The sequence below is a fragment of the Ovis aries genome, chromosome 9 (assembly GCF_016772045.2).
Source record: "Ovis aries strain OAR_USU_Benz2616 breed Rambouillet chromosome 9, ARS-UI_Ramb_v3.0, whole genome shotgun sequence".
NCBI classification, from domain to species: Eukaryota; Metazoa; Chordata; class Mammalia; order Artiodactyla; family Bovidae; genus Ovis; species Ovis aries.
Window position 1 is genome coordinate 77192153 of NC_056062.1, and position 18142 is coordinate 77210294.

General features: G+C 41.6%; 1 protein-coding gene across 15 annotated transcripts in view; it reads left to right on the top strand.

Moving 5' to 3' along the window:
* Positions 1-231: 231 nt before the first annotated feature.
* RGS22 (regulator of G protein signaling 22) overlaps positions 232-18142 on the top strand; it is a 139716-nt gene continuing 121805 nt past the window's right edge. For 11 of the 15 annotated variants that reach the window (XM_060393882.1, XM_060393883.1, XM_060393885.1 and 8 more), the window contains exons 1-2: positions 669-824; positions 1324-1352. In XM_060393882.1, coding sequence (XP_060249865.1) covers positions 800-824; positions 1324-1352 — 54 coding nt within the window. In that variant the 5' untranslated portion in view covers positions 669-799. Of the gene's footprint in view, positions 429-668; positions 825-1323; positions 1353-1766; positions 1846-18142 lie in introns of those variants that run through there. The other 4 variants (XM_060393893.1, XM_060393895.1, XM_060393894.1 and 1 more) reach the window with 2 other exon arrangements.

Genomic DNA, 18142 nt, shown 5'->3' on the forward strand with positions numbered 1-18142 from the left:
TAATTATAAATACTGTTCTTTTTTGCAAACTTCATTCTTAAACTCCTCTGTCATAACTTTTCCGGGCACACACACTCTGGGCACCCTCAGTTTACTGTCCTCTTTTCATGTCTCCTCTGGTAACTGTAAAAATCTATCTTAATAGCTATCTTGAGAACTGGGCTGCCCTAATCGGAGCAAAAGCTTGGGGGAAGATCCGGTTCCTAAAAGTACGGGAACACTTAACTTTTTACACAGGCATTCATATAACTGTGAATGCGCTCAAGAGCTCCTTTAGTACCAGGAAAGCTCGTCTTCCTCCTCTTTTCAGGACCGGCCCGTATGGCCTCCACGTCCGGCACCCGCTCGAAGCGGGTCTTGTCTTACTGTAGACCGAGCGGGGAGAACCAGCCTGAGCCGCGGTCGCCATAGTAACGAGGCCCCGGCAGGTTTGAGTTCGCAGGGCGACGCGTCTCCAGGGCCCCGGGGTGGCGGGGTCCGGGGGCGCGTCGTCCCGTAAGCCGCTGGCGGCGGCGCAGGGCCCTGGCCCGGAGGAGGACGGACCGGGGTGGCCCGCGTCCCTTCCTCGGCCCGGGGAGCACCCCCCACCCCCCGAAAGGCGCGTGACGGGCCGCTGCTCGGCGCCCGCATTGTCTCAGCTCCATAGCAACTCGAGCCGCGCTAGGGCCACAGCGGCCAGACCGCCCGGGGCCGCGCGCGCCGCTCCGCGTCGGCGTCCGTTCCCGGGGCCCGACGGCCCGCGCCGGTGGCGTCTTGACGGCCCGCGCGGGTGCCGGGGGCGCGGGGCGCGGGCGGCGGCATGCCCGAGAGGCGGCTCAGCGTCGGTAGGTGGGGCGGCCGGGGTCGGGGCCGGGGCGCGCGGGGCGGCCCCACCGCGCGCCGCCTCTGGGCTTCTATTTGCCCCCCGGGCGACCCCTCTTCCTAACCTTGGTAGCACAGACCGCAGAGGCCTCTCACCGCATTTTCTAAGAAATTTAACCCGCCATACCCCTTTTCCAGTGCCTCGTTGGCACCGTCTTATTTTATCTTGCTTAATTCTCCGTTTTGCAGCGGGAGTCATGGAGGCCTCCATCTATTAAGGTTGACTCTGGGGGTCGCAGTCGATTAGTGACCAGGCTGGATTCCAGAGGCCTTTTCTCCCCACTTCCACCTTGAATTCCAACTTCAAATTCAACCCATGTGCAGAGAGCGAACAGAGGGCCAAACGTTTTACTGAGCTTGCCCACATATAATGCAGGGCTGAGTACCGCCTCAAATTATTTCATTTACTTTAAAAGGAAATCAGATTTGAGTGAGATAATGTAATATTTTATTTTGTTTCAGAGCCACCAACTATTACAGAAGAAGGATTTGTAAGTAGAATTTGGAGGGCTACTTCTTTTTTCCCCCTTGGCTTTTTAAAAATAGCAAATCGTAGATCACTTTTTAGAAATGATGTTTCTTTTCCTTTCTTTCTGCCAAACGAGTTATAATATAAGCTTTGGTTTCATAACAATGGTGCTGGATTCAAGAATTTATTTTTCAACAGGTACATTTTAAGACGGGGCCAACTGATTTTTCATGGTGGATGCTGTTCATTGTTAAAAGTTCTTTTATATAAATGGCCTCATTCAACTTTGCTAAGTTTGTTGATGACTCCATGAGAGTAGATTCATCTCCATGGTTTTATTGTGTTGGGGCTGAGCAGTTCCTGGTTACAGTAAACTTTAGTAGGTGGCATTGATTAACACAAGGTCTATTTACAGTTATAATTCTTTTGAAAATGTGCTAGTCTCGGCTCAGACTTCTGGAGAGTTGAGCGGTAATAACTACTTGGCCAAGTACATTATATATGTTGTCATTTAGGTGAGTGCTGTTTCTGGAGTAGTGGGTTCTACTGTGATTCAGTGTATTTAAGGAACTTATCCCAGGTAATGAATGCATTAAGATAGGAGGCAGAAAAGCCTCATTAGTACAGAGGCTTGATTCCAGGAGTTCTAACGACTTGTCTACATACAGAGGCTTGATTCCCAAGAGTTCTAACAACTTCTCTACATTATTTGCTTATGTCCTACAGCACTTATTTCTCTTGTTGGTCAATTCTTTTCTCTTGTTGGTCAATATTTGTTTTTGGTTTTTTACTCAGCGAGTAAACACGAGTGCTTCTATATTCAAGTGTGGTGCTAAATGCTAAGGATAAGTCTCAAAAAGTTCATAGTCTAGTAGGGGCTGAGAGTAGAGGCTCTCTGCTACCTTGCCTCTGCTAGCGCTTTCCAGATCTTTGGTCCATCACTGAGGGAGACCAAAACAGAGGCACAAATAGTGTGCCAGAAACTCCAACAATCTTCCTGTTGCCTTGGCATCACTCTGGGTAGTAGCAAATTTCTTTAAGCTGCTTCCTGAACTGTTCTTCACGCAGGCAAGAGGTAAGCATTTTTTCGAGATAACCTTTTCCCGTACAACTCCAGCACAGTCTCTCACAGGCGTTAGTTACTCTTAACATTTGAATTGCCTGCTGACCTCTCCACATCTTTCCCCAGCTTATGGCAATTTAATGAGGCCACTTTGAAAATTCTAGTAGCCATTCCTCTTTCTCTTGATTTTTTTTTTTTTAATTCCACTGTCTCCCAGTTCTCCCATCTCTCATGTCCTCCCTTCCTGGCTTCTCTTTTTTCTTACCCATCAAAGTATAGACCTTCTTCAGGATTCTCTGGGAGAACTCCTCTTCGCCTATGGCTTCCGCCACCCTTGTTTCACAGGGCTCCCAAATCCGCACACCTCTAGTCTGCACTCCTCTTATGATGTCAGAACTCTATATCTACTGGGTTACTGGGTGACTTCATTACCTAGATGTCCCTACATCACTTCAGTAGTGTGAAGTGAACTAATCACCACATATTCTGTCTTTTCCCCTCTTTCTTATTTCAGTTAATGGTGCCACTGGCCATTCAAACACTCAAGTCAGAACCTTTCTTCCCTTTTCTTCACCTCCCACCTGTAGTCATTTCCCAAGTTCCTTTCATAGCCAAATCTTTTTCTCCATCCTCACAGCTACTGTCTTATTCAGGCCCTCATCCCTGAGCACGGACTTTGGCAGTATTCCTAGCTCATATTGCTGCCTCCAGTGTTCCCTCTGCCAACTGCAGTTTTTCTTTGCCTGAGGCACAAAGAGCAGACTCTTGTGTGCAACCTGAATTGCTTGCTATGACTTTGCTCTACCTTTAGGAATTTTCCTTCTCCCATCTCCGCTACCTTGGCTGTCAAACTGCTATTAACTCTATAAGAAATTGCCATGTTACTCAATTGTTAAGAGCTTTTTTTAAACCTACTGTTTGTTGAATGCTGACTTCATGGTGGTATTTAAACCTCAGAACAACCCTGTTAGGTAGTGACTAACACACACCTCTCACAGATGAGGATGTCGGTGTTCACAGAGGCTCACTGACTTGGCTTGGGACCACACTTGTAGTAACTGGCAGAGCTGGAATGTCAGAAGCCTCCCTTTAGCATGCGGAATCTTTTCTGCAACTTTTCAACCTTCTTTAACCTTATCTCCCAATATTATCTGTGTGATGAAGACAGTGTTCAAAGTGTCTTTGGTTTATAAAGTGCTTCCACACGCCCTCTGCTCCAGCCAAACTGCGCTGCTTGCCTCCTTGGCTTTACTGTTGAGTTTTGTCTCAGTTGTTCTCCCCCATCCATTTCACAATCTTGGGCATTCTTCCAGGTCCAGCTCATCTCCATGAAACCTTGCCAGCCTAAAATCATCCAGATTGCCTCTGAGCCCTGTGCAGCTTTCAGTCATGACCAGTTTGTAACCAGATCCTCAAATTCATCGGCTCACCAAGCATTATCTATACATGAAAGAATCCGTATGTCTTGCACATAATATTTCTCTCTCTTTCACCAAAGTGTAAGAGTGTTTTCTCATTAATATTTTTGGAAAGGAATTGTGTGACTGAGATCTCTGGTTTCCCATTCCGCCATTTTCCACGGTACCTACAAGACATATTACTCTCCAAAATAATTAACAATGTTTTCTGGCTTCCCTTGCCAGAACCAAGTTTTATAACCAAGTTTTGATTAATGAAGTTTAAGCAGAAGCACTGTGTCCTGCTTCTGGAAAGCTGATGTTTACAGAGATGGAATAACCAACCCCTGGGTCACACAGCTGGTAAAACCGGTCAGACCACAGCTAGAACCTGGGTCATTCTGACTCTGACACTCAGAGAATATGCCCTTTGTCGTCTTTCTTGCTGGCTGGAAGGAGGGTGTGACCCTGGAGCTGAAGCAATCATCTTGGATCATGAGGCAGAAGTGGTGTGTTGAGAATGGCAGAGCCACAAGACCCAAGAGACCTGGGCTCCTGATAGGTTGGGACGCCACTGTGCCAGTTCTGCACTGCTTATAATTACACGAGAGACATAAACCTCTGTGTTATTTAAATAGTATTATTTTGGTTTTCCATTATTGGCAGCAGAGTCCTATACTAAAATAAAGCGCGTCCATATTTGCAGGAACTTTATTCTTACTGCGTTTTCTCAGTCGATGATGCTGTTAAGTATGTCTGCAAAATATTTTAACCTTTACATGAGGCCTCTATCTTCAGTGGAGAGAATAACATTTAGAACAATTTTTTTCTTGTCAGACATTGGTTTGCATGTATTTTAACTTTGTAAATTTTGCAATTTCTTAACAAATTTGTGAGCTTCTATAGAGCTCATACTGTGATTCAGTACACCTGCATATGCTATATCGTGAATAAAGTTAAGAGACACTGTAGTTTCATGTGATATTTTTTATATTTTAGTTGTTAAAAGTAGTATTGACTTTTAGCTAATCTTTAGGCTGTTCAGATTCATTTTCTGTTATTTGTATAGAGTGAATGAGTTTATTATAAACACAGAGCATTTCCCAAGCCTAAGGATATTCTCACTATTTTCATGTAATATGCAAAAAAGACACATATGCTCCAGTCCTTGTGAGCAACAGTGTCTAATTATATGAACATTAATGACCACATGGTGTTTACCTTTTCAGATTGTGAATAGAGTTGATTGCACATCAGTGGGGTTGGGGGAACTGTGAGAGCACACTTGGGTGGCACGCTGGTTGCCAGTCTGTGGAGGTGGTGGAGGACAGGAGCAGGTGGTTGGAGGGTGCCAAGTGAGGTACCAGAAGTGTCTCCAACAAGTCATTTGGAAATCCAGATGGTCCTGGAGGTTCTTTGGAGAGTGTTAGGCTGTTTGGAATTCTTCCATCTCTGCGGAGTCCAGTTCTCTGGTTGGAACCAAATTCTCTAATGCTTTTTGAAACCGCAGAAACTGCTTTAGAAGTTCCATCAATTCATTAGTTAACAAGTATATTGTTAAGCAACTAATTGCATTTATCATTGTATTAGGCACTACTGGGGACACACGCTGTCCATCACTGTTCCTCAAAATTGTATACCTTCTATTTGGAGAGGTGACCTTAATATGAAACAATACAAGGATAAGCAGTTTATGTTTGTGTGCATTTTGAACAAAAAGTACATTAAGATTAAGAGAAACTTTTAATCATAGGTAAGGTGTATACTGTACTTAGTCACTCAGTCATAAGGTGTAGCATGGGAGGAAAGATGATAAAGAGTGTAAAATACACTTTTTTACATTAGGATAACATGTTGTATCCAGGACTTTAGTACATGAGGAAAGCCATAGGGTGTTTGGCCAGATGAATCGACTGAACCCAAGCCAGTGAATTCACTGAAAAAGTCCTGCTTGGCTTTTTAGACAGTTGAGTTCAGTCGCTCAGTTGTGTCCAACTCTGACCCCACGGACTGTAGCACACCAGGCCTCCCTGTCCATCACCAACTCCTGGAGCTTGCTCAACCTCCTGTCGATCAAGTGGATGATGCCATCCAACCATCTCATCCTCTGTCATCCCCTTCTCCTCCCGCCTTTAATCTTTGCCAGCATCAGGGTCTTTTCCAATGAGTTGCCTCCTTGCATCAGGTGGCCAAAGTATTGGAGTTTCAGCTTCAGCATCAGTCATTCCAATGAATATTCAGGACTGATTTCCTTTAGGATGGGCTGGTTTCATCTCATTGTTGTCCAAGGGACTCTCAAGAGTCTTCTCCAACACCACACTTCAAATAATCAGTTCTTTGGCACTCAGCTTTCTTTATAGTCCAACTCTCACATCCATACATGACTACTGGAAAAACCATAGCTTTGACTAGATGGACCTTTGTTGACAAAGTAATGTCTCTGCTTTTTAATATGCTGTCTAGGTTGGTCATAGGTTTTCTTCCAAGGAGCAAGCATATTTTAATTTCATGGCCACAGTCACCATCTGCAGTGATTTTGGAGCCCCCCCAAAAATAAAGTCTATCACTGTTTCCATTGTTTCCCCATCTATTTGCCATGAAGCAATGGGACCGAATGCCATGATCTTAGTTTTCTGAATGTTGAGTTTTAAGCCAATTATTTAACTCTCCTCTTTACTTTCATCAAGAGGCTCTTTAGTTCCTCTTCACTTTCTGCCATAAGCATGGGGTCATCTGTGTATCTGAGGTTATTGATTTTTCTCCCAGTAATCTTGATTCCAGCTTGTGCTGCGTCCAGCCCAGCGTGAAGCACTGTGTGATTGGATAAAAAGGGAATTGACAGCTTCCTGTATATTCCCCAGGCCTTTCAGAGTTTCCTCCAGGAAAGAGAGTGAGAATAGAAACCAAATGGAAAAGTACTGCTCAGTAGATGCTGATTGTAATATGTGATGATAACTCTCCATAATAAAAGGAGTTTCATACTTTTGCTCTTCATTGCATGAGCCACTCTGACTTGCTTCCTGCTTCATATACTATATTAATAATACCATATGCAGTTTTGCAGTCCAGTGAGGATCTGATAAATGGACTTTCAGCTCTTAAGTTCCTGAAATGCCTTTGACCTGTGTAATATATACTTTCAACAAACCACTTTGTGGCATTTGTTTCCCCTTGTGTTCTCTTTTTTTGTTTTCCTTTTTTGGCAACATCTCTCCTTTTTATTTTATTGGAGGTGGTGATTTAGTCACTAAGTCATGTCTCACTCTTATGATCCCATGGACTGTAGCCCATCAGGCTCCTCTGTCCATGGGATTTTCCAGGCAAGAATACTGAAGTGGGTTGCTGTTTCCTTCTCCAGGGGCTCTCCCTAGTGTTGTTTTATTAGAGTCTTAGGTTATTAGTCTTTTCTCTTTAGGTTTCATGTCTTTGGTATAATCATTCAACATTTACTTAACAATAATGTAAGTATCTATTATACAAAGTACTGGGAAATTTTTTAATTGAAGTGTGGTTGATTCAGAATATTATGTCAGCTTTAGGAGTACAGCAAAATGACTCTCAGATTATACATATGTATACCTCCATGCTCAGCCTCTCAGTCGTGTCCGACTCTGCAGCCTCAGACTGTAGCCCACCTGGCTTCTCTGTCCATGGGGTTTTTCAAGCAAGAGTGCTGGAGTGGGTTGTCATTTCCTCCTCTAGGAAATCTTCCCGACCCAGAGATCAAATTCATTCTCCTGCATTGGCAGGTGGATTCTTCACCACTGAGCCACGTGGGCCTCAGTATATGTATATTTGTGGGTGTGTGAGTGTGTGTTTGTGTGTATTATTTTTCAGATTCTTTTAGCATTGGGAATTTTTTAAATGAATAAGAAGCAGTCTTTTTCTTCCAGAAATTTACAGCCCAGAGTGTGAGACTAAACAGAAAATTAGAGTCTGAAGTATTGAAAGCAATGATAGTGGAAACCTAGCTATAACTTTTGGAGAAGAAAAGGGGTGGGTAGATTATAAGAGGAGAAAAGATTTTCACAGTTGAATAATCAGCATGCACGAAGGTGTTGCTGCTGGCTGCTGCGAAGTCGCTTCAGTCATGTCTGACTCTGCAACCCCAAAGATGGCAGCCCACCAGGCTCCCCCGTCCCTGGGATTCTCCAGGCAAGAACACTGGAGTGGGTGGCCATTTCCTTCTCCAATGCATGAGAGTGAAAAGTGAAAGTGAAGTCGCTCAGTTGTGTCCGACTCTTCGCGACCCCATGGACTGCAGCCTACCAGGCTCCTCCATTTTCCAGGCAAGGGTACTGGAGTGGGGTGCCATTGCCTTCTCTGATGCACAAAGGTGCAGAACTATAAAAAAAAATTGCAATGGCTAGAGTGTGGTAATATGAGATGAGGCTGGACAGCTGGGCAGGATCCAAATTGCATTCATCCAAAACCCTTTCTTGTGTTAGAAAAAGCTGGGAGATTAGAAGACAAGTGGAACTCTTGTATTGATTGTGGTGTTGCTGGGAAGACTGATCCATACTGTAATGGGGTAAGGAGAGGTAGGAAGATGAGGTTTAGCACATTATGGACAGGAGGGTGAAGCAGAGGTCCTGGAGGGGTCTGACTGGTAGTGCATGGGATCTCAGGATAGTGGTCAAAAGATCGTCAGATGACCAGGGATTTATTCTAGATGTGATGATAGTGATTTGTGATCTGTCCTTTGGTGCGCAGGAGGCTAGGAAAGCTCCACAGATGCAGAGAAACATGATATCATTTCCTTATACATAAGTCCCCTCATCAAAGCATTTTTAAATGCATACATTTAAACACATAGGAAAGTTAAAAGAACTATGTGGTGGGACTTCCCTGGCAATCCAGTAGTTAAGACTCCATGCTTCTGATGGCAAGGGATGTGAGTTCGATCCCTGGTCGGGGAGCTGAGATTCCACATGCTGTGTGGCCAAGAGAGGGGAAAAAAAACTGTGTGGTAAACACCTATATACCCATCAGCAAGATTTCACAGTCATTAGTATTTTGCTACATTTGCTTTTTCATGTTTCTTGGTCTGTCCATCTCACCATTCATCCGTCAATCTGTTTTATTTTTGTACATTTCAGAGTATAAGCTGTAGACATTGATGAGATACATATCACCCCTAAAATTAGTGTTCAGTATTAGTTTATGGTTCTTTTGTATGTAAGATTTATGCACAGTGAAATGGAAAACTTGAGTCCCATTTGAAAAATTTTAATAAGTGTATACACTTGTGTAATCTAAATCTCAATCAAATATAGAACATTTCCATAATCTTAAAGAGCCCTTTCAAGTCTCTTTCCAGTTGATTCTTCCTACATTCCCCAAAGACTACTGTCCTGGTTTTCACCATGGATTAGTAACAGATTATAGATTTAAATTCATATAAATGGAATCATACAGTTGGTTTTCTCTTGTGTAAAGCTGTGTTTGCTCAGCATGGTGATTTTGAGATTCTCCATGTTGTTGCATGATTCTGGCATATATTTAACTTTGGCTTCTCTGGTGGCTCAGATGGTGATGAATCTTCCTGCCAATGCAGGAGATCCAGGTTCAGTCCTTGGGTTGGGAAGATCTCCTGGGGAAAGGAGTGGCTACCCACTCTGGTATTATTGCTTAGAAAATTCCATGGATAGAGGAGCCTGGCAGGCTACAGTCCATGGGGGTCACAAAGAGTTGGAAACAACTGAGCAACTAACACTTTCTAACTTTTTTATTGTGGAAAATGTACATAAACTTACCATTTTAACCATTTTTAAGTGTATGATTTCAGTGGCATTAAGCACATTCACCTTGTGCATCTGTGACCACTATCCATCTCCAAAACTTTTTCATCATCCCAAATTGAAAAGGCAGGGGAACCAGAGATCGAATTGCCAATATCTATTGGATCGTTGAAAAAGCAAGAGAGTTCCAGAAAAATATCTACTCCTGCTTTATTGAGTATGCCAAAGCCTTTGACTGTGTGGATCACAACAAACTGTGGAAAATTCTTAGAGATGGGAATACCAGACCACCTGACCTGCCTCCTGAGAGATCTGTATGCAGGTCAAGAAGCAACAGTTCGGACAGGACATGGAACAACAGACTGGTTCCAAAGTGGGAAAGGAGTGCATCCAGGCTGTATATTGTCACCCTTCTTATTTAACTTATATGTAGAGTATATCATGTGAAATGCTGGGCTGGATGAAGAATGAGCTGGAATCAAGATTGCTGGGAGAAAAATCAATAACATTAGATATGCAGATGACACCATCTTTATGGCAGAAGGCAAAGAAGAGCTAAAGAGCCTCTTGATGAAAGTGAAAGAGGAGAGTGAAATAATTGGCTTAAAGCTCAACATTCAGAAAACTAAGATCATGGCATTTGGTTCCATCACTTTATGGCAAATAGACAAGGAAACAATGGAAACAGTGAGAGACTTTATATTTTTGGGCTCCAAAATCACTGCAGATGGTGACTACAGCCATCAAATAAAAAGACGTTTGCTCCTTGGAAGAAAGCTCTGACCAATCTAGACAGCGTATTAAAAGCAGAGACATTACTTTGCCAACAAAGGTCCATCTAGTCAAAGCTTTGGTTTTTTCGAGCAGTCATGTATGGATTTGAGAATTGGACTATAAAGAAAGCTGAGCACTGAAGAATTGATGCTTGTGAACTGTGGTGTTGGAGGAGACTTTTGAGAGTCCCTTGGACAGCAATGAGATGAAACCAGTCCATCCTAAAGGAAATCAGTCCTGAATATTCATTGGAATGACTGATGCTGAAGCTGACACTCCAGTACTTTGGCCACCTGATGTGAAGAAGTGACTCATTTGGAAAGACCTTGATGCTGGGAAAGATTGAAGGCAGGAGGAGAAGGGGATGACAGAGGATGAGATGGTTGGATGGCATCACCAACTCAATGAACATGAGTTTGAACAGGCTCCCGGAACTGGTGTTGGACAGGGAACCCTGGTGTGCTTCAGTTCATGGGGTCACAAAGAGTTGGACATGACTCAGCGACTGAACTGAACTGAACTGAACCCATTAAATAGTGACTTCCTGTTACTCCTCTTCCAGCCTTCAGTTACCATTGTTCTACTTTCTGTCTTTATGGATTTGACTGTTCTGTGTGTGCAGGCTAAGTTGCTTCAGTCATGTCTGACTGTGACACTGTGCGGTGTAGCCCATCAGGCTCCTCTGTCCATGGGATTCTCCAGGCTACAGTACTGGAGTGAGTTGCCAGGCCCACTTCTAGGGGATCTTCCCAATCCAGGGATTGAACCCATGCCTCATGTCCTCCCACATTAGTAGGTAGATTCTTTACCACTAGGGCCACCTGGGAAGCCCTTGACTATTCTAGGTAATTCATATAAGTGGAATAATGCAATATTTGTCCTTTAGTGTTTGGGTTATTTCATTTAGCATGACATTTTCAGGGATCATTCATGTTGTTTCATGTATCAGAATTTCATTCCTTTTCAAGGCTGAATAATATTCCATTATATGTACATACTGTATTTTGTTTATCCTTTCATGTACCAATAGGCATTTGAGTTGTCTCCATCTTTTGGCAGTTGTGAATAACGGTTCTATGCACACAGATGTACAACAAATACTTGTTTGAATCCTGCTTTCTGTTTTTTTGGGTATATACCCAGAAATGTATTGCTGGATTATAATGGTAATTACATATGTTTAACTTTTTGAGGGATGGTGGCTGTACCATTTCACGATGTACAAGGATTCCAGTTTCTCTGCATTCTCACCAGCACTTGTTATCTTTCATTTTTTTAAAAAATTGTAGCCATCCTAGTAGATGTGAAGTGATATCTTGTTGCTGCTGATGTTGAGTATCTTTTCATGTGCTTATTGACCATTTGTATATCTTCTCTGGAGAAATGTTAAAGTTTTTCGCCTGTTTAAAACACTTGAGGTTGTTTATATTTTTCTTTCTGAGTTTTTAGAATTCTTTATATATATATTTGAATGTTAAATGCTTATCAGTATATGCTTTGCAAATATTTTCTCACATTCTGTAGGTTATCTTTCACTTTCCTAGTAGGGTCCTTTGATTCACAAGTTTTTAATTTTCATGAAAAATCATTTATTTATTTTTTTCTTTTTGGCTTATGCTTTAGATGTCCTGTTTAAGAATCCATTGCCAAATCCAAAGTCATGAAGATTTATCCTTATGTCTTCTCTACGTATTTTATAGTTTTAGTGTTTATGTTTTAGGTCTTTGATCCATTTTGAGTTAATTTTTGTATATGTTATAAAGAGAAGATCCAACCTCATTTTTTGGCATGTGGATATCCAGTTTTCCTACCACCATTTGTTGAAAAGAATGTCCTTTCTCTGCTGAATTGTCTTGGCACCCTTGTGGAAAATTATTTGACCATTTAAGAGAGGATTTATTTCTGGACTCTATTCTATTCCAATGGTCTGTATGTCTGTCTTTATGCCAGTACCACTTTGTTTTCATTACTGTAATTTTGTCATAAGTTTTGAAATTAGGATATATGGATCCTTCAGTTTTTGTTCTTTTTCAATATTATTTTGGTTATTCCGGGTCCCTTGAAATTCCTTGTGAATTTTAGGATGAATTTTTCATTTCTAAAAAAAAAAAAAAAAAAAAAAGGCATTGGGATTTTGATGGAGAATGTATTAAAATTTGTAGATTGCTTTGGGTAATATTGTCATCTTAGCAATATGGTTTTTCAATCCTTGAACATGGCATGTATTTCCTTTTATTTATATCTTCTCTAATTTCTTTCGGCAGTTTTTTAGTTCAGTGTACAAGTCTTTCCCTTCTTGGTTGTCATTATTTTCCCTACTATTGTAAATGGAATTGTTAATTTCCTTGTTGAATGTATATAACTTTTTAATGTTAGGTCTTATGCTTGAAATAACTATATGTAATTTCTAATCAAGACTTTTAATGTTCTATCTTTTACTATTCTTGTATAGTCTCAATTGGTGAGAAACTATATCTCCCAAAGGTATTAAAATTTTTTAGACTTTTTAAACAGCCATTCAAAACTGCAGAAGTTAAAAATGAAATTTAAACCTAATAGTATCCCCTCTTTTCATTACAAATATAATGTTAAAATTCTTAGGATAAACAAATTTAGAAGTCAATAAAGTGTTTCAGTTATTTCAAAATAATGATGAAACTCTACAGCAGTACATGCATATATTTTTCAAGTGATTGCCTTGTATACTACTACAAGGATACATCAGTTGCCAGCAGACAGAAATATCTGTTGTATGTGAAGGCAAAGACTTGGGGCCATTTTCCTTCCAAAGATCTCCTCCCCCTCTTTCCTCCAAGTTGTCAGCACCTTTGGCTGTGAAGTGTCTTTTTGGACATCTCAAACAGAAACTCCTCCAGCAGCTTCATAGAACAGTGGTGTGTGCTACAGCTGGCCTAATAAATCCATGTCCACCAGCTTGAGCAACTCTTTGGCTATACTCAGCGTCTGGGTGTGGGATATGGCTCGTAAATCACCATCTCCAGGGAAGCGAGTTGGATGAGGAGTCCCAAACAAGATTGCTCATAGCCAGAGGTCTCCATCCTGGGAGCACCAGCCATCCCTGACTGTTCCTGGTTGTCCTGCGATCCGGAGAGGCCGACTCTCACTTGACCACGAATGCCGTTGTCTGTACACCGTGGCCTGTCACGGCCATGCTGGGTTGCAGGCTCTAGTCTCGTGATTGGCTTGTTTAGAAAGGAGGAAAGGAAGAATCTATACGTATTTTAGGAAGAAGAAGCAAAATAGGTCCCTCCTGATAAGTATAATTCTGGAAATATGGTTTATGCCTATCTCCTGATGGCTGATAGCATTCCCAGTCTAAACTGTGTCAGTTTAGGATTCTACCTTATAAATTAGATGAATGGTTTTGGCTAGTATGTGGATGGCTTAAAGGGAGGTTGGAAGCTTGGGTTATTTTTCTGTTTGTGCCATTAGCTAACTGATTGCCTTTATAATGTTTTGCTTTCCACCGTGTCTTTCCTCATGCATGTCTGTCTTTTCTCTGCATTATTGCCTCTCTTGTGTATCTTTTTAGATACAGACGTTGAAGTTATTTGAAATATAATTCAAATGCCATTTTCCCTTCTTGAGTCTTTTCTGATTCCCCCTACCAAATAACATCTTTCCCTCCTTTTGGAGGAAACATTTTATGTGGTAATTTTCTTTGGAAGGTACTATATTCTTTTTTGGACTACATTTTTTGGTCTGTATTTATCTAGTCTTCCCTTCATTAGAAGACCTTCTTTGTATATCTTGCATCTTTTAGCGTTGAGAAGAAGTTGTCATTTATGTCATTTGAGGGTCCAGCAAAATGATTTTTTAATCAATAAAAATATTTTATCTATTAGCATACACATACAAACTTATTTTGTGTAACCCGCTTTCAGGAAGAAGTTTTGAGCAATTTGGACTAAAAATGGAAAAGCTGACTTCACTTTCACAGATGGCACACCTGTAATACATGAAGAAACAGGCTTCAAGGGTGCATTCAACTCTGAAAAGTGTTCCTGCCTTCCATTGCGTCACTCAGCAGAGAATCTGTGCTGCAAATTTTGTAGTCAGGTTCATGGAATGATGTAATGGAGGAATTGATTGTAACTCAGTTTTCTTCTTGATTGTACCACTAACCATAGGGTCTATTGGTTATTTGGAAGATGTTAAACCTGGATAATGGAGACTTAGTTCATTTTACTGCAGCCAAGTGACTGGACTGTGGAAATCTTTTGAGAGTAACTGAGTTGCTTCTCCAAATCTAAAGGGTTTGGAAAGTAAAGGGTTTATCATATCCTCATAGGTTCATAGGACTTTGTTACTGATGTGACAAGATACTTGAACACACTGAACTAGAAACGGCGATGGGAAAATACGTTCATTTATTGAGAGACCCGCAGGCCTTTCCATTCAAGTGTGACGCGAGGACTGAGCGGATGGCACTTGAAGGCCACACTTATTTCCCTTGTGGAGCTAACTGCCCTGATACCAGCAGAAACCTTTATGTTTAATATTGGTAGAAATTAAGATACAGCTTCAGAAAAGAAATGCAGATTTTGATGTATTTGAATAATACATTAAGTGTCCATGGTTGTTAAGTGCAAATGGAGGATGTGACTGAATGCCCAGGAAATGCCCTTTCCTGTGGTCCCTCAAGGGGACCTGAGGGGCTGAGAGCACACTGCTCCCTAAGGGTCAGGGCTGTGCTGCTGGAGTTGGGTGTGCAGACTGATGCTGCCAGAGAACTCCCGTCTATCCATTCAGAGATGAGTTCACAAATCGAGAGTAAACCTTTGGAAGCCTTATGGCAATCTGACTGAGTATCGATTTTAGTTCCTATTTACTTTAACCTATTTATTTATTCACTTATTTGACTACCTTGGGTCTTAGTTGTGGTTCACAGGAGCTTCGACGTGTCATGCAGAATCTTTTGCTGCGACTCGTGGACTCTCAAGTTGTGGGGCACGGGGTCAGTTGTTGCCATGTGCAGGCGTAGTTGCTCTTCAGCATGTGAGATCTTAGTTCTCTGACCAGCGATCAAACCTGCATCCCCTGCATTGCAAGGCGGATTCTTAACTCCTGGACCACCAGGGAAGTCCCAAGAGTATTGACTTTAATAATAAAATGTGCGTATGTACTCAGTCATGTCCAACTCTTTGCAACCCCATGGAATGTAGCCTGCCAGGCTCTTCTGTCCATGGAATTTTCTAGGCAAGAATACTGGAGTGGGTTGCCATTTCCTCCTCCAGGGGATCTTCTCAACCCAGGGAGTGAACCTAAATCTTTTGCATCTTCAGCATTGGCAGGCGGATTCTTTACTACTGTGCCTCCTGGGAAGCCCGATAATTAATAAAATAGTTGGGCTTGTATTATGTATATTTTTATTTTGCTTTCTAATAATTCATTCTTACTGTATTTTACCAAAAATATCTGTCTGAAACTGATTAGGGGGAGAAAACAAAACAGGTGTTTCATCACAGGTGGTTTGGAAAGCATTGAGTTAGAGTCTCTTAGAATTGTGAGGCATCTGGAAATGACTATATGAATTTGAGGATTCTCTAGAAATTTCTGGTTATGTAACTGACTAGGTGATATTTAGGTCCATGTGTATTTATGAAATACACTTTTTGTTTTACAACTAAAATTTAAAAACAAAATGGCTAGTTTAGCAAAATAGGAACCATGCTCCATTACAGTTAACTAATTTAAAATTCTCACCCTTCCCACCTGTGGATTTTTGATCATGAGCCCAGTAGTGTAAAACTTGACCACCCTTGTTGTAGCATAATGCCTTTACCTAGGAAATTTACCCAGGAAATCCTAAAAATATTTGTTGAATTGTTTATTAGTTTGCTAAATGAAGTCCAGAAAATTGAAGTAACTCTGAAAGGTTAAAGTCAAAAGATAATTACCCTTTTGGCACCACACTCCAGTACTCTTGCCTAGAAAATCCCATGGACCGAGGAGCCTGGTGAGCTGCAGTCCATGAGGTTGTAAAGAGTCGGACACAACTGAGCGACTTCACTTTCACTTTTCACTCTCATGCATTGGAGAAGGAAATGGCAACCCACTCTAGTGTTCTTGCCTGGAGAATCCCAGGGACAGAGGAGCCTGGTAGGCTGCCATCTCTGGGGTCTCACAGAGTTGGGCATGACTGAAGCGACTTAGCAGTAGCAGCAGTAACAGTAACAGAAACAGTTCAGTCACTCAGTTGTGTCTGACTCTGTGCAACCCTATGTAGATATATTCCCAAGTATTTTATTCTTTTCATTGTGATGGTGAATGGAATTGTTTCCTTAATTTCTCTATTTTCTCATTGTTACTGTATAGGAATGCAAGGGATTTCTGTGTGTTGATTTTATATCCTGCAACTTTACTATATTCATTGATTAGCTCTAGTAATTTTCTGGTGGAGTCTTTAGGGTTTTCTATGTAGAGGATCATGTCATCTGCAAACAGTGAGAGTTTTACTTCTTCTTTTCCAATTTGGGTTCCTTTTATTTCTTTTTCTGCTCTGACTGCTGTGGCCAAAACTTCCAAAACTATGTTGAGTATCAGTGGTGAAAGTGGGCACCCTTGTCTTGTTCCTGACTTTAGGGGAAATGCTTTCAACTTTTCACCATTGAGGATAATGTTTGCTGTGAGTTTGTCATATATAGCTTTTATTATGTTAAGGTATGTTCCTTCTATTCCTGCTTTCTGGAGAGTTTTTATCATAAATGGATGTTGAATTTTGTTAAAGGCTTTCTCGGCATCTATGTGTGCGACCCTATGGACTGCAGCATGCCAGGCTTCCCTTGCCATCACCAACTCCCAGAGACTACTCAAACTCATGTCCATCACGTTGGTGATGCTATCCAACCATCTCATCCTCGGTTGTCCCCTTCTCCTCCTGCCTTCAATCTTTCCCAGCACCAGGGTCTTTTCTAATGAGTCACTTCTTTACATCAGGTGGCCAGAGTATTGGAGTTTCAGTTTCAGCATCAGTCATTCCAATGAATATTCAGGACTGATTTCCTTTAGGATGGACTGGTTAGATCTCCTTGGAGTCCAAGGGGCTCTCAAGAGTCTTCTCCAAAACCATAGTTCAAAAGCATCAATTCTTTGGCCATCAGCATTCTTTATGTTCCACCTCTCACATCCATACATGACTACTGTAAAAACCATAGCCTTGACTAGACGGACCTTTGTTGGCAAAGTAACGTCTCTGCTTTTTAATATGCTGTCTAGGTTGGTCATAGGTTTTCTTCCAAGGAACAAGCATCTTTTAATTTCATGTCTGCAGTCACCATCTGCAGTGATTTTGGAGCCCAAGAAAATAAAGTCTATCACTGTTTCCATTGTTTCCCCATCTATTTGCCATGAAGTGGTGGGACCAAATGCCATGATCCTAGTTTTCTGAATGTTGAGTTTTAAGCCAACTTTTTCACTCTTTCACTTTCATTAAGAACCTCTGTTTCCTCTCACTTTCTGCCGTAAGGGTGGTGGTGTCTGCATATCGGAGGTTATTGATATTTCTCCTGGCGATCTTGATTCCACCTTGTGCTTCAGCCAGCCTGGCATTTTGCATGATGTACTCTGCATATAAGTTACTCTTTTAGCCTCCACCAAATGTTATCTGCCTTGCTCTGCTTTGTTTGACCTTTGCCGGTGAGAATTTTGTTTGAGCATGTATTACTAAAGTACTGCTGTGAGGGTAGTAGCTTTGTGAGATCCTGAGTTTGTTGTTTAAATCAGAGACTTTTAGTAAACTAAATCCTTAGTTGTTGTCTTAGCCAGTTCAGAATTTACTAAGTTCTTTGAGATAAATCATATAAGTGATTGTTTA